The 13151-nt window shown below is 44.6% G+C and overlaps 1 protein-coding gene across 2 annotated transcripts in view; it reads left to right on the forward strand.

Annotated features, from left to right (window-relative positions):
• The window catches only part of SETBP1 (SET binding protein 1), a 316119-nt gene that overhangs the window by 12966 nt on the left and 290002 nt on the right, over positions 1 to 13151 (forward strand). For both annotated transcript variants that reach the window (XM_038403584.2, XM_043514525.1), the window contains exon 2: positions 5432 to 6097. In XM_038403584.2, the coding sequence (XP_038259512.1) occupies positions 5606 to 6097 (492 nt within the window). In that variant the 5' untranslated portion in view covers positions 5432 to 5605. The remainder of the gene's footprint in view (positions 1 to 5431; positions 6098 to 13151) is intronic.

The raw sequence follows: 13151 nt of genomic DNA on the forward strand, positions 1-13151 counted from the left end.
CACCCCAGAGGTAGCTGCATTTCAGTGGTGTTATATAATTGGTGAAGGAGCTTGGGATCATTTGGAATGAAAGGTGATACATGAACATCAAATACTGTCTTATATTCCCCAGTGCTTTGTGCAATTTTAAATGGATGAAATGGAGAAGCTTCCTGGGTTTTTGTTGTTTTATCAGTGGTTAGGGATTTCGCTGTTAAATAGCAAGTGTGTCTCACATGGGGAAAGAGTTATCCAGTGACTATGGCACTGGAGTGGGAGTCAGATTTGGGCTTTAGTTTGACTCCACCGCTGACCTCGGGCAAGACATGTCCCCTGTCTGTGCTTCAGTTTCCCCATATGTAAATAGGGTTAATTATATTTACTTTCTTTGTAAGGCACTTTGAGCTATATGAATGAAAAGAAAGAAGCTTTAGTAGCTGCAGTAGAGACTTCAATTTATGTATTGTAGTGTTTAGGCTTAGAGGAGTATCCCTTTAAATTGTTTGTGAGCCATCTAGAGGTGCTCACTGTGTTTTAGAAGCTGCAAGAAATCAGCCAAAGTAGCAGTTTGTATGGTGCATGTTTGTGTATCTTTAGTAAAAACAAGTATTTGGGATATGGCTGTTACTGTCTGGTTTCTTTACATAGTTATTGTTGTGTAAAGAGCAAAGAGAGCACAGAGTTGGCACCTCCTTACACGTAGAATCCAAAATTCGGTAGCACTTCTCCCCCACAAGCATCTAGTGCGTGGATGCTGTTTCAGTCATTAGCAAATGTTCTATTTAATCAGTTTACCGTTCTGACATTTCCACACTGGAGAGTTTGTGTAGCTGCTTGAAGCAACAGAAGGAAACAAACTCATATCCTATTGTTGCAGAGGTCTAGGATGTCCATGATCCAGAGCAAGCTCTTGAGCTCACAACTCTTAGAGTCAAATCCTGCTCTTAGCTATGTGCATATGAATCCCATTGAAATGGATGTGTGAACATCCATAAGCAGAATTTAGCACATAGCCTTTATCAGCTAAAGCATGGAAAAACTCCCTAATTAAGGACTAATGCTAAATTCTCTGAAACTCATCTCATTCACCTGTGAATTATCCTTCCTCAAATTCAAGCCTTGCTAGTGGTTACACTTTCTGCTGGGAATTTATTTCAGAGAATGTGATGCACCTGTAGTAGGTTATTGACCATACCTATCACTGTGAATCTCAAAGATCAGAAGGGTTAGTTTGGGTAAACATTTAAAAGACTGAACTAGCCCAGCCCTTGGGACGTGTAAAATAGGTAAATAAGCTTTCCCACTAGAATTCCAGCTCTCCACACAGCCAGTCGGGCCAGAAGAACCTTTCTTGCTTTATTTTGGCACTTTCACTTGCAGCCCCAGATGAAACATGGAACAGCAGACAATACAAAACTATAGAGACAGACCCAAGCCACGATATCTGAAACAGGGACCAAACTTTCCCAATATCTGTATCCAGGATTTGGTTTAGAATTTGACTTTATAACTATGAAGAAAACAGAAGTTGTCTAAAGCTTTTCTTACTAATCACTAATTTCATTTTCTTCAGCTCCAAAGATGCCCAGAACCTCATATCTTTGTGGGTGAGGCTTTAGGGATACACTAACAAAAGGGTATTGTCACGTTGGTAGAAATAACATTGCTCCTATTGTGTGACTTACTCTTGTGGTATCTCCCATTAGCATGTCTAGTGTTGTCTTCATGCGTAGTGCTTCAAAGTTGGAAATAGTTCTCACAGCACTGGCATGCCTGAAGCTGGGGAAAGGAATAGAGGTGGGGAACTACCCAGGAGACTGCTTATTCAGGAGGTTGAACTGAGGTTTCTTAACTAGTTAAAGCATGTGTAGTCTGGCCAAACAAGAAAGACAAGTATCATGTCCCATTACCCAAGTCATTTAACTATGAACCCTGAAGCAGAATAATGAGCTACCTTAAACAATGACCCATTTAATTCCTGTACAGAGATATAGTGCATCATTGTTTGTTTATTGCTGCAGGTCTGTTGATATCATGGTTTGCAGATTCTCACGCAAGATGAAGCCAAGATTCTTAGGCCCTAATCTAACCCAATTTACACCCATCTGATGTGAATGCAGCACGGATGATTTTATTCAGCTACTCCTGATTTATGTTGATGTAACTTAGATCAGAGTCAGGCACGTAGATGGGATCCAGATCCAAAGTTTGGACTAGGAGCCTAGGTTTTGGTCAGCCCCTAGCCGCATAGAGAGAAATGCCAATCTTTATATGAACTTCCCAGAGTTAGGTTCACGGTTTTGTTCTGGGCAGTTTTGAAATGATGATCAAATCTAGTTCACTTTTTGTTGATAGGTTGGATGCTGTAGCTGCTTCTCTGCAAACAGAAGCAGCCTCCATTGCTGCCCAATGGAAGCGGCACATCCTGGTGCCCTGCTTTTTTGAATAGACATTCTCTGGAAGAAACTGCTTGATCTTTCTACCAGCAGGGGAAGGGGTTAATGTCCTGTGGACGGAGGTCCGGTACAGAGTGCCCATTGCACGCATACCAAAGCAGTAACTTGCAGGAATGCCGCACAGCAGAACCTTACCATCTTATGTTTATTTCAGTACTCTGTGTGCGTACGATGTGTTCCTCTGTAAGGAAATTAACAATGCAAAATGTCAGATAAATAAGGAGCTTTATTTGATTGGTATTGATGGAAATGGAAGGTATCCCTGACGCTGACACCGTCATCTATTTGGACACAAAGCATGGCAAGGGGCCAGGTCCGTTAACTGCGTGGAGCAGTTACATGTGTAGCCTTTCCCCGTAGGGCTCAAACCTCCTTTCTGGTGCTTGCTATCTGCAGGGGCTGCTCCCTTCTCTTCGCGGGGATTGAGTCCAGGGTGAAATTTTTTTTGTGATATCTGGTGCCTCCACCCAAGGTGATTCCTCACTGTGCTCAAGTCATGATATTGCTACCACTGCTGGCAAGGAGTATAAAACACAGCACACTGGAAACAGTAAAGTACCTCAACACAAACCCAGCAGAGAAATGACACCCCCGCACAAAATAACATAACAAAGAGGGACTTTATTGGGAGCAGGAAGATGGGATCGGGGGAAGGAAACGGTTAGAGTTAATTAATAATACTAATTATCAACACATTTCCCACCTCCCAACACTCCCAGCTTTTCCCAACCCCCAGCTGCCTCTCTGGCCACTTCCCTAGGCGGATGGTACCCGGAGGCTGAGTCCGGAGGCGAGTGCTGCAGTGCTGCGAATGTTGGCTGGCTTAAACAAAAAGAAAAGGGGTCCTCTAACAGTGTCTTTGCCTGGGTGGAACAGGGTCCTCTCCTGGCTCCCTGGTTTTCAGTCCTGTGGGGGGGTCTCTCCTGGCTCTTGGTAGCCAGCGCCAGCTTGGATCTCTGTCAGCCTGGACAGTGGTCTCTGCAGAGTTGTCACTGCCTGGTCCATGCAACTTTCCTGCTGCAGTTCAAAGACCCCTTTATGGCACTGGGGAGGGGGAGTTAACCAGAGGCTCCCTGTGCTGTTCTGCTTCTCTCTCAGCTCCCAGACCGAACTCTGAAACTACACCTAGTGTCTGTGTCTCTGACTCAGGCTGTGTCCTTTCACTGAGGGCTGAGCAGCCCTGGCTCATCATTGCTCCAGCAAACAGCTTGTCCATATTCTCTCCCCCCACCCCCCGCCAATGCAGAAGCCTATTGGCCTCAGCAGGAGTTTCTAATTCCTCTCTCCCTGCCCTTGTCTCCAAGCATGTTGGGAAATGGTGTCAGAGCACTCCGGTAGCCATCATTGTCATGGTCCAAAGGGTAGGACCCCCCTAGAGGCTCAGTCCAGCATTCTAGGAGCTGGCAAACTCCAAGAGTGGGTTACATCTGCATAATCAAAACAGTCAGGCAGGTGTGATATGTCCCCTATTTAAACTAATAATTATATTAGCTAGCATTAAGCGAAACCTTCCCATGTTCAAAGCAATGTACAGGCATTAACTAATTAATCCTCCAAAAACCCCTTTGAGTGAGGGGTTGTTATCCCCTTTGCATAGGTGGGATACCTTTCAACTTAGTGTTTATGGGAGAGGAGGGCTCAATTGCTCTGGACACTGATGGTCCCATCTTTATCCACAGAAGAGATATAAGTTGAGCACAAATGTTTCCATATGCTCTGCCGATGTGCCTCTATCATGAGCCAGACAAACCACTTCTAGAGCCAGCTGATAGCTCAGACTCTGAGAGGTGCACAGTTCTTAGTTCCTCTGCCAAAAAGGAAGCCAGCTAGTGTTATTGATGGTGCTTTCATGTGGATATCGGTCTAGTAAGAACTGTACTCAGGTCACCACATCATTTAGCTGTAGGACGGTAAGGACTTTTCACCACTACCCTCACAGGCAAAGGCTAGATCAATAACCTCGGGCTGTACTCCAGTGGAAATCTGAGAAAATGGTGCATGTGCAGGATCGTTTCCCCTGGACTTTAAAAAGTGGAAAGTAGAGAGCCATTCAAACTGCAATCCCCACAAGAGAGCTGATCTGATTTCTCATGCCAAGCTGAGTTCTAGAATGACTAGTGTTACAGTGAAACATACAAGGGGACATACCAGGGGACATGTTGTACTGATGACTGGCCAAAGTGCTATTTCCCAGGGTTGCCTTTACAGTTTGTTGCTACACGGGGTGGGTTGGGAAATCCTTATTTGCTTTAAGATTTTGCATGTAGCTGGTTCCCTAGAAGATTGTTCACTGGATGCTTGGTGTTTGCCTTGGTCTATATGCAACTCTGCATGAAACATGCCCATTGTTTTGCTTTATCTCTTTTGAAATTCTGTTGCTTCTCCTGTCCATCCGGTCAAGATGTTCAAAAGGGATTAGATAATGGGTGCTTCCATTTTTGGGGTTTGCAACTTGAGGCACCTAAAAGGGGGCCTGATTTTCAAAGGGTAGGGGCTTTCTGAAAATCAGCCCTCTCTGGTTGGGCATTCAAAAAAGGAGGTATGTGAAATGATGAGTCACTTTTGAAAATGCTGGCCTCCAGGTTTCCTCTGGAGCCCTAAGCAGTGGTGGAACTTCACCTTTGATGCATTTCCAGCTTGAGCTGGTGCAAATGAATCCCAAATCCAAGCAGCTTAAGTAGTGTGTAGATGTACGTATGTTTATCTGTGCGTGTGTTTCATTATCCAGTCCATCTGGTTGGGGTGCACATTGTCATTGTTTGTTGGTTGGCTGTCCCCTAGTATTTTAGGCCCAAGTTCTGGCTGGTTCTGAGTGCTGGCAAATCCCATGTGCTTCACTGAAGGTGCTCAGGACCTTGTAGCAGGTGCGCAGTGCTGTGCTGGATTGGACCCATCTTGGGGAAGCCCCGTAGTGCTCTGTTTCAGTCAGTCCTATGGTTGCACTTTGTCACATGCATGAGTGCTGACTTCCTTTTTCTTCTCTCTTCTTTCAACAGTTGCGGCTTTGATCACTTCTGAGCTCCTTCCAGTGTCCGGACTATTGGGACTTTAAATTTTACAAACAGTTACCATTCAGTTCCTGGGGTTCTCCCCTCTCCCCCCTTTTCTCCTCATCACCTTCCCCTTCCCCCTTTCCCTCTTATAAAACTCCAGTGCATTGTGAGATTGCCATGGAGGCAAGGGAGACCCTAGGCAGCTCCCGGCAAAGGGGAGGCGAGGCGGATTTCCTGCCAGCCACGGTTGCCTCTGCGAAGCCTCCACCTTCTTCTAGCTGCACGGGGGAGACCATGTTGCCTGCTTCCGGCTCTGGGAAAGGGATCCCAGTGAGTGGAGAACGACTGGAGCCAGAAGAAGAGGACGAATTGGGTTCTGGGAGAGACGTGGATTCCACTTCCAATGCAGACAGCGAGAAATGGGTGGCAGGAGATGGCCTGGAGGAGCAGGAGTTTTCAATCAAGGAGGCTAATTTTACAGAGGGGAGCCTGAAGCTGAAAATCCAGACCACTAAGAGAGCCAAGAAGCCCCCTAAAAACCTGGAGAACTATATCTGCCCACCTGAGATCAAAATCACCATCAAGCAGTCTGGGGAGCAGAAACTCTCCCGAGGTGGGAAAAATAGCAAAGCAGCTAAAGAGGAGGACAGAGGGCACTCCAAAAAGAAGGTAAGGATACCAGTGCTTTCAAGTGGCCTCTTATTTATTTTCCCTCTTTATTAGCTGTTCACAGCTGATGAACTGAGCTGTTTCCCTCCTCTCCCCGGCCCCTTTTGCCTGTTTTTACGCAAGACTGTGCTGCATGGACCGAGTGAGATAATCTGATTAGACATTCTGAACAATGAGGACCACATTCTGCCTACGGGTGCATGCATGCAACTTCCACTAGGCTATGCCCCCAGCCCTCTTGGGAAGGGGTTGGGAGCCAGCTGCATGCCTCCGAGGGAAGGATTTGGCCCTGGGTATTGGACTCTGCTTTTGCAGAAATAATAAGAACCAGCCCTGTTACCAAAACAGATTTGGAACACAATGGGTTTTCCTGTTCCTTCTTGCTGTATGGGGGGACCATCTGCCCTGCTCGGAACTCCTGGGAGTGGGCCAACCTGAACCTCTGTGCTGGGACGAGTTGCTGGAGTTCACCAGTTGCGCTTCTGAAGGTCACAGAGAGGCTAGACTAATCAGCTGAGAACAAAAGGTATCCCATGTGTGTGCACAAGTAATAACCTTCACCCAATTTGCCAAGCTCTGCTTGGTTAACAAGGAGCTGATATAAACGAGGGACAGTCCAGCAATCCCACGTACAATATGAAGATGATCTTGAATTGTCCTTTATCATAGCCAGTGCAGAGGAGGTCAAAAGTTCTCTGACCTTCATAGGCCTTTTCTGTTTTGTATGTAGTTGAGAATTAAGATTATTAATTAAATGACTGATAAACGATGTCCCCCATTTCTAACTGCTATGTGTCTGAGCATAACTGCTCAATCTCTTTGTTTTGTAAGCTTTAAATTGCATCGTTGAACACAGGTATGTGTGCAGAGAATAAACGCGCTCGTACCTATATATGGGGCTAATGGCTCCATTGCTCTTGATTACAGCATTGTGCTGGTGACACTAAAGTTATCATTGAGAAGATACCTCCACTATTAGTCCCATTTTCTTCCAGGTGCTTATCATAGTCTTGAAATACTCTTTGGGCTGAGATTTCTTATTCTTTACATTGGGTGAAAATGCATGATCCTGTGTTGGTTTAGCCAAAGTGAATCTTAAGGAGTGTGAACTCATGAAGACGGAAAGCAAGGAGAATTTTTCTCTGAATCAATGTGAATAACATACTGCATGTGGGTGGAATACATTACTTTTAACTCAGTGAAGGGATTTCTTTGGGCCATTTATCCACTATGATGTGGATTTCCAGATATCTGGATATCCACTAAAGTAAATAAATGCATAGGCCCAGATACTAATATCCTTACTCACACTGAGTAACAACCTACTCCACAAGCAGTCCTGTTGATTTCAATGGAAGTGCTTGTTGTGTGAAATAGAATCCAACATTAATAACAGTACCACAATCTGGCTGTTAATGACTGTGTCCAAACAAACTCATATGATTGTGGAACCATACTGATAAGAACACACATTGACTATAGTTATGTATATGGATCAAGGAGAACTTCCAGGGCTGTTATTGGAAATCAGGGTCAAATTAAAGGAACTAGCATCACAGTGTGTTTAGTTGCCTGCATGGCCATCCAATTAAAGTGGTTGTTGGTTATTTTTAAAGTCAACAAACAAGAGTTGTGGAAGTGACATGCAAAATGCCTACAGCACTGCAACATTAAAGATGAGATTTGACTTACGCAAAAGTCAGGAAATTCAAAGATACGGATCTCAGCAGCTTTGCGCTGGTGTGTGGTCAGAGTACGTAACTTTTAAGTCCGTGACACCAAGCATTTAGTGAGCTGTAGCTCACAAAAGCTTATGCTCTAATAAATTTGTTAGTCTCTAAGGTGCCACAAGTACTCCTTTTCTTTTTGCGAATACAGACTAACACGGCTGCTACTCTGAAACCAAGCATTTCTGTAGCACATAGACGCTTCCATCAGGGATGAGGGTCCCCTTGTGCTAGGCACTGCACACCCATATTACAAAAAGACTGTAAGCTCTTTGGGGCCGGGGTAATCTTAAATATATGGCAAGAGACAACTGGTGGATTCAATCCACAGACAGGGAGCACCAGGTAAGGGTGAGGTGATTACAATTAGCATAATAAATGGGGCTTACAGTGCACCGGCTGCCTAAGTGTTGTCCAGTTGGAGTTTCCACAAAGAAGAAGTGTGGAGAGGGATTTAAAGGAGGACAATGCGGTAGCTTTGATGATTTTCACAGCCAAATGTCCCTGCCCCAGAAGAGCTAGCAGTCTACAGGGCTTGATCTTGAAACCCTGAGGCCAATAGGATTACTCACGTGAGTAAGTGCTGCTCACCATCCAGTTTGCAGAATCAGGTCCTAAATGAAGGAAAATTGTAACAGGAGATGTTGACAGACCTTGCCGGGGACAGGTAAGGAGAAGGGAGGTCAAAGGGTGCAGTGGTAAAATCATGTGGTTGCTGAACGGCTGATGTGCGCATCATGAGAGTTACACAGGTTTTTTTGTGAAGATCCAGTTAATTTGAGGTTAGGAGGAAACTGCAAGTTGAAACTTGACTTGAACCGGAGCTGAGGCTTTCTTGCCCTTCGGTGGGTTTTTTTCCATGTAGAGGAGTATGCATCTCATATAGGGAGTTTTTGCATTGGCTTACAGAAGTACTGCCAGCTTTGTTTATGTATGAGAAAGGGACTGTACTATTTAAACCAGCCAGGGATCTGTGGTCCTTTAGTGGTATTTATTCCTACACAGTTATACTGGCTTCATCTCTTGTTGCTTTAGCAAAAGCAAACTCAAGAGATCACCAACTGGGAGAACAGTAGCAATCAGGAACAATACAGTGAAGTCTGTGGGCCAAATTTTCTGCAGGCATAACTCCATTGGACTCAGTGGAGATGTTAGCCCACTTTATTGTTTTCCCTTGGGATTGAGAGCAGTGACACTATTCCAGTGACCACCCAGTTCCGTATGCAGGGCTACACACTGCTTTGAACTCCAAGTGAGGCATGTCAGTGGATCAAGGGCTGTACATAGCTAGGCTTGGTGGAATTCAATTTTTATAATTTTGACGGGTAATATCAGTGTTTATTTTTCAGCATTTTTTTCCATTTTGATCTACTGAAATGTTCACAGTTGGCGGGAATTATTTAACGCCGACATTACAACACATTCTAAACCGTTTAAGGCAGCACTCTACTAAGTTCTCAAACAGCATTTGCCTTACTTTGTCTATCTGTGCATTTCATTTATTATTGATGGACATTTTTTTTTGTTGGTTTGTACGTATATGGTATAATTGGCATGTATCTATATCTACCAATAAAAATCAAACCCTTCTAAGGTTATCCATTGCCCTTAATGTGAACAACAGATGTGTAAATGGATGTTTTACACCTAGAGGACTAGTGCTCAAATTTATTTTTCCCCCCAAGGAGGAGCTAACTCTATTAGGACTTGAAAAATCACTTAGGTTTGTTGCATAATAATTTAAACCACAGCTACAGTTAGTCCCCAGTGCTTACAAATACCTCTTCAGCATGCTCGCAGGAGTTTCAATACACATAGCACAGAGGGCAAGTAATGAAAACATGGAAGCAATTTAAGTAACAGCGTGTGGGTACACAAAGGAGTGGTGATGCCAGTAATGCAAAAGGGCTGCGAACTGGGGCGATAGTGTCTATTTAGTGGCCACTTAGGGAGGGAGTTATGCCTATTTCTTAGTCGTATAGTGTTCTTCTGTTTATAAGGCAGTATGGGCTAATGCATCAGTTCTCAGACTGTGGTCCATGGACAACTGGTGGTGCTTGTTGGAATGGAGTCTGTGGAGAGCTGTCTGTTCACCGGGGGAGGGAGAGGAGTTCTCCAGTCTTTGTTTCCAGCAACTACATTACATTAAAAGAAGCTAGACATATTCTAACTACTTTCCTCTTGTTGCTTTTCCATGTGAACAATCACAGCAGTTGCCCCGGGGATGTTGTGTGATCATGAATGAGAGTGGAGGGAATCCAGGAGACGATTTTATTGGGTGTGGTCCCCATTATGAAAAAGAATTTGCAAATCCTTGGCCTAATGGTTTGAGACTTAGGCTGTAATCCAGGAATTTCTGGCTTTTGGTCCTAGCTCTGCCAAGTTTTTTGCCTTAGTTTCCCCCTCTGGAAAAGGAGGCTGATGGTAGTTGCTTGCCCATTTTGCGGGGCTCCTGTAAAGACAGATTCCATTTTGGTTAGTATTTGTACAGCAATTTGTAATATTGCTCTGTAAATGCTCAGTAGTATTTCAGCTGTTCTCCGCGCTGGGTTGGAGTGGGCTGGACCATCGGTGTTTACAACATCCACTGTTCTGTATCTGCAGAGGGCTTCCTAACTGTCACAGGTGGCTGAGAACGATCTCCCTTTAAAAGGACTAGCCACAGGATGACTGTCACAGACCCTTTGAGAGGGAGATGGGTCTCAGCCCACTTGTGACTCTAAGGTATAGTCTGATTAAGAAAACACAACATAGGCCACAACTCCACTACCTTGCAAGCACCGAATTTGCTGCACATGCCGTTATTTCCACACGTGCAGCGGGGCCATCACAAGTCTGCATCTTTTACTCAATACTAGTGCATGTCCCTTTGGAAGTGGGCAAACAAACTGTCAGCTTTGATGGGCACTAAAAGCATGGTACCACATGCTAAGAAGCAATCCATCAACATTCCAGGCCTGTCTCGCAGGGTTTAACAAGCCCCAGATGAGAAGTAGTTCTGTGTTTTCCCTTCGTTTGCTGCCCTCTGTATTTTCCTATTGCTGTAAACACTGGATTTTGTTGTTGTTGTGTTACTTAGTGTGCCAAACTTTCATTCAAGTTCCCCTCACATGCATAATTCACTGCCTCAGGGCATGAAAACTCCTTTTTTCTACGCTTAGGAAGGATGACTAAATTTATCAGTGAGATATAAGCAGTGGAAGTAAAGTTTTCTTGTGTGCATTCATAGGAAGCTCTCCTCCTGGATTCTCTCACATATATATATATATATATACACCTTCATTTTAAATCAAGAGCAGCTGTCTTTATCAAAAAAGAAAAGGAGTACTTGTGGCACCTTAGAGACTAACAAAGGTCTCTAATGTGCCACAAGTCCTCCTTTTCTTTTTGCAGATACAGACTAACACGGCTGCTACTCTGAAACCTGTCTTTATCAAGAAGTTCCTATCAAGCACCCCATTCTCCTGAATTTCCATTCACTTGCTTTCCTTTCTCTTTGTATACCCCCCACGCTGGCACTTTCTCCTTGAATTCCTATGTGCTCCTGTCTCTCTCCCTGAGGATTCCCTTGTTCATATCCTTTTCCCTTTGGAGCAGCATGCACATCATGCACATTTCCCCTTTCCCTCTTGGCTCGTGGCCTGCACATTTCCCTTTCCCTGCAGGTTCTCATGTGCCTCTATAGTATCTCTCTCCTGTCAAATTACCCCTGTGCTGTATTCTATTCCCTTCTGATTTGCATGCAGGATCCTCAAATTGCTCACAGGGCAAATTTGTTTCTCTTTGAAAAAGGCATATCATTTCGGGATCCCCTTGTGTGTATGATCATCGCCCTTTGGGATTTGAACTTCAATGTAGTTGGCATAAGCCCTTCTCCTCCAGGAAGGTTGTGATTTTTTTTAAAGGTGCAATTATATAAAGGACTTCTCCTTCTCCCCCTCCCTCCCTGTCGTTTTCTCCCTTCTTTTTTTTTTTTTTTTTGATGGATAGATGGCCACCTCCAGGTCCATACCTTTAAAGAGCAAATGATTGGAGGAGGAGTGGGGGTGAGTGCATGAAAAGGGTATTGATCCAAACTCCAAAATTAAGGGCAAATTTAAAGGGGCAGAGTCAAATAATTTGAACTCAAAGGCCTAATTCTCCACTGCCTCGTATTGTCATTTACACCAGTTCAAAGTGGGTCTGAAATGCTACAGGCCCAGAATGGTAAGGCTAGATTTTCAGCTGCCCCCACCGGATGCTGGGCACAGCTAAGGAATCATGGCACGAAGGAGACTCTTATGGGCCCTTGATCTTGAGGATGAAAAAAACCAGAAAGTGAAATTATCTATAAACAAAGTGAAAGCGACCAGTCCTGCTTCACTATATGGAGCTGAGCTTCCTTTCCACCCCCTTCTCCTTCACACATTTTCACGGTCTCAAACCCAGCCCCCCGCCCATCCTCCAATTTATACACGTTCACTCAAACTCCTTGAGACAAACCTCCAGTGTCTCTCTCTCTCATGTGCAAACCTGGCCCCCCACCTCTTTGCATGGACACCTTCAAATGCACAGATTTACATTTACATAGCTCATATTTACATGTACCTCTCACTTACATTGACACACACATTCAGACTCACTTTCAGCCCCTCCTACACTCACACTTGCCCTCCTGTTCAGTCTCACACCCAGTCTCACTCAGGCCTGGTCTACACCTCAAAGGTAGATTGACCCTAGCGTGTCGCTCAGGGATGTGAAAAATCACCCCCCTCCTCCCGAGAGATGTAGTTAAGCTGACCTAAGGCCTGGTAGAGACACTGCTAGGTTGACGGAAGAATTCTTCTGCCTCTCAAAGGGGTGGGTTTACTAAAGCGACAAAAAAACCCCTTCCACCACTGCACCACTGTAGTGCTTGTAGTGTAGCCTCTCACGCACGTTAGTGCACACACAGCCTCTTCTCCCTCACACTCAGAGACTTGTGCACATTCAATGGTATAGTCAAGGAAACTGCTTGGGCTCTCTTGGCGCATAGAACATGCCCTGTGCGATATAACGGTGCTGGGGTTTCACCAAGAAGACATAGAGAGCAGTTGCTCCAGCAGACTTTTGTTTACTTCCCTCATATAAATGCCTATTTAGGAGTTAGAGTAGCAGCCGTGTTAGTCTGTATTCGCAAAAATAAAAGGAGTACTTGTGGCACCTTAGAGACTAACAAGTTTATTTGAGCATAAGCTTTCGTGAGCTACAGCTCACTTCATCGGATGCATTTGGTGGAAAGCATTAGTGGTTAGTCTCTAAGGTGCCACAAGTACTCCTTTTCTATTTAGGAGTTGTCTTCTGAGCTT

This window comes from Dermochelys coriacea, chromosome 5, assembly GCF_009764565.3.
Source record: "Dermochelys coriacea isolate rDerCor1 chromosome 5, rDerCor1.pri.v4, whole genome shotgun sequence".
Lineage (NCBI taxonomy): Eukaryota > Metazoa > Chordata > Testudines > Dermochelyidae > Dermochelys > Dermochelys coriacea.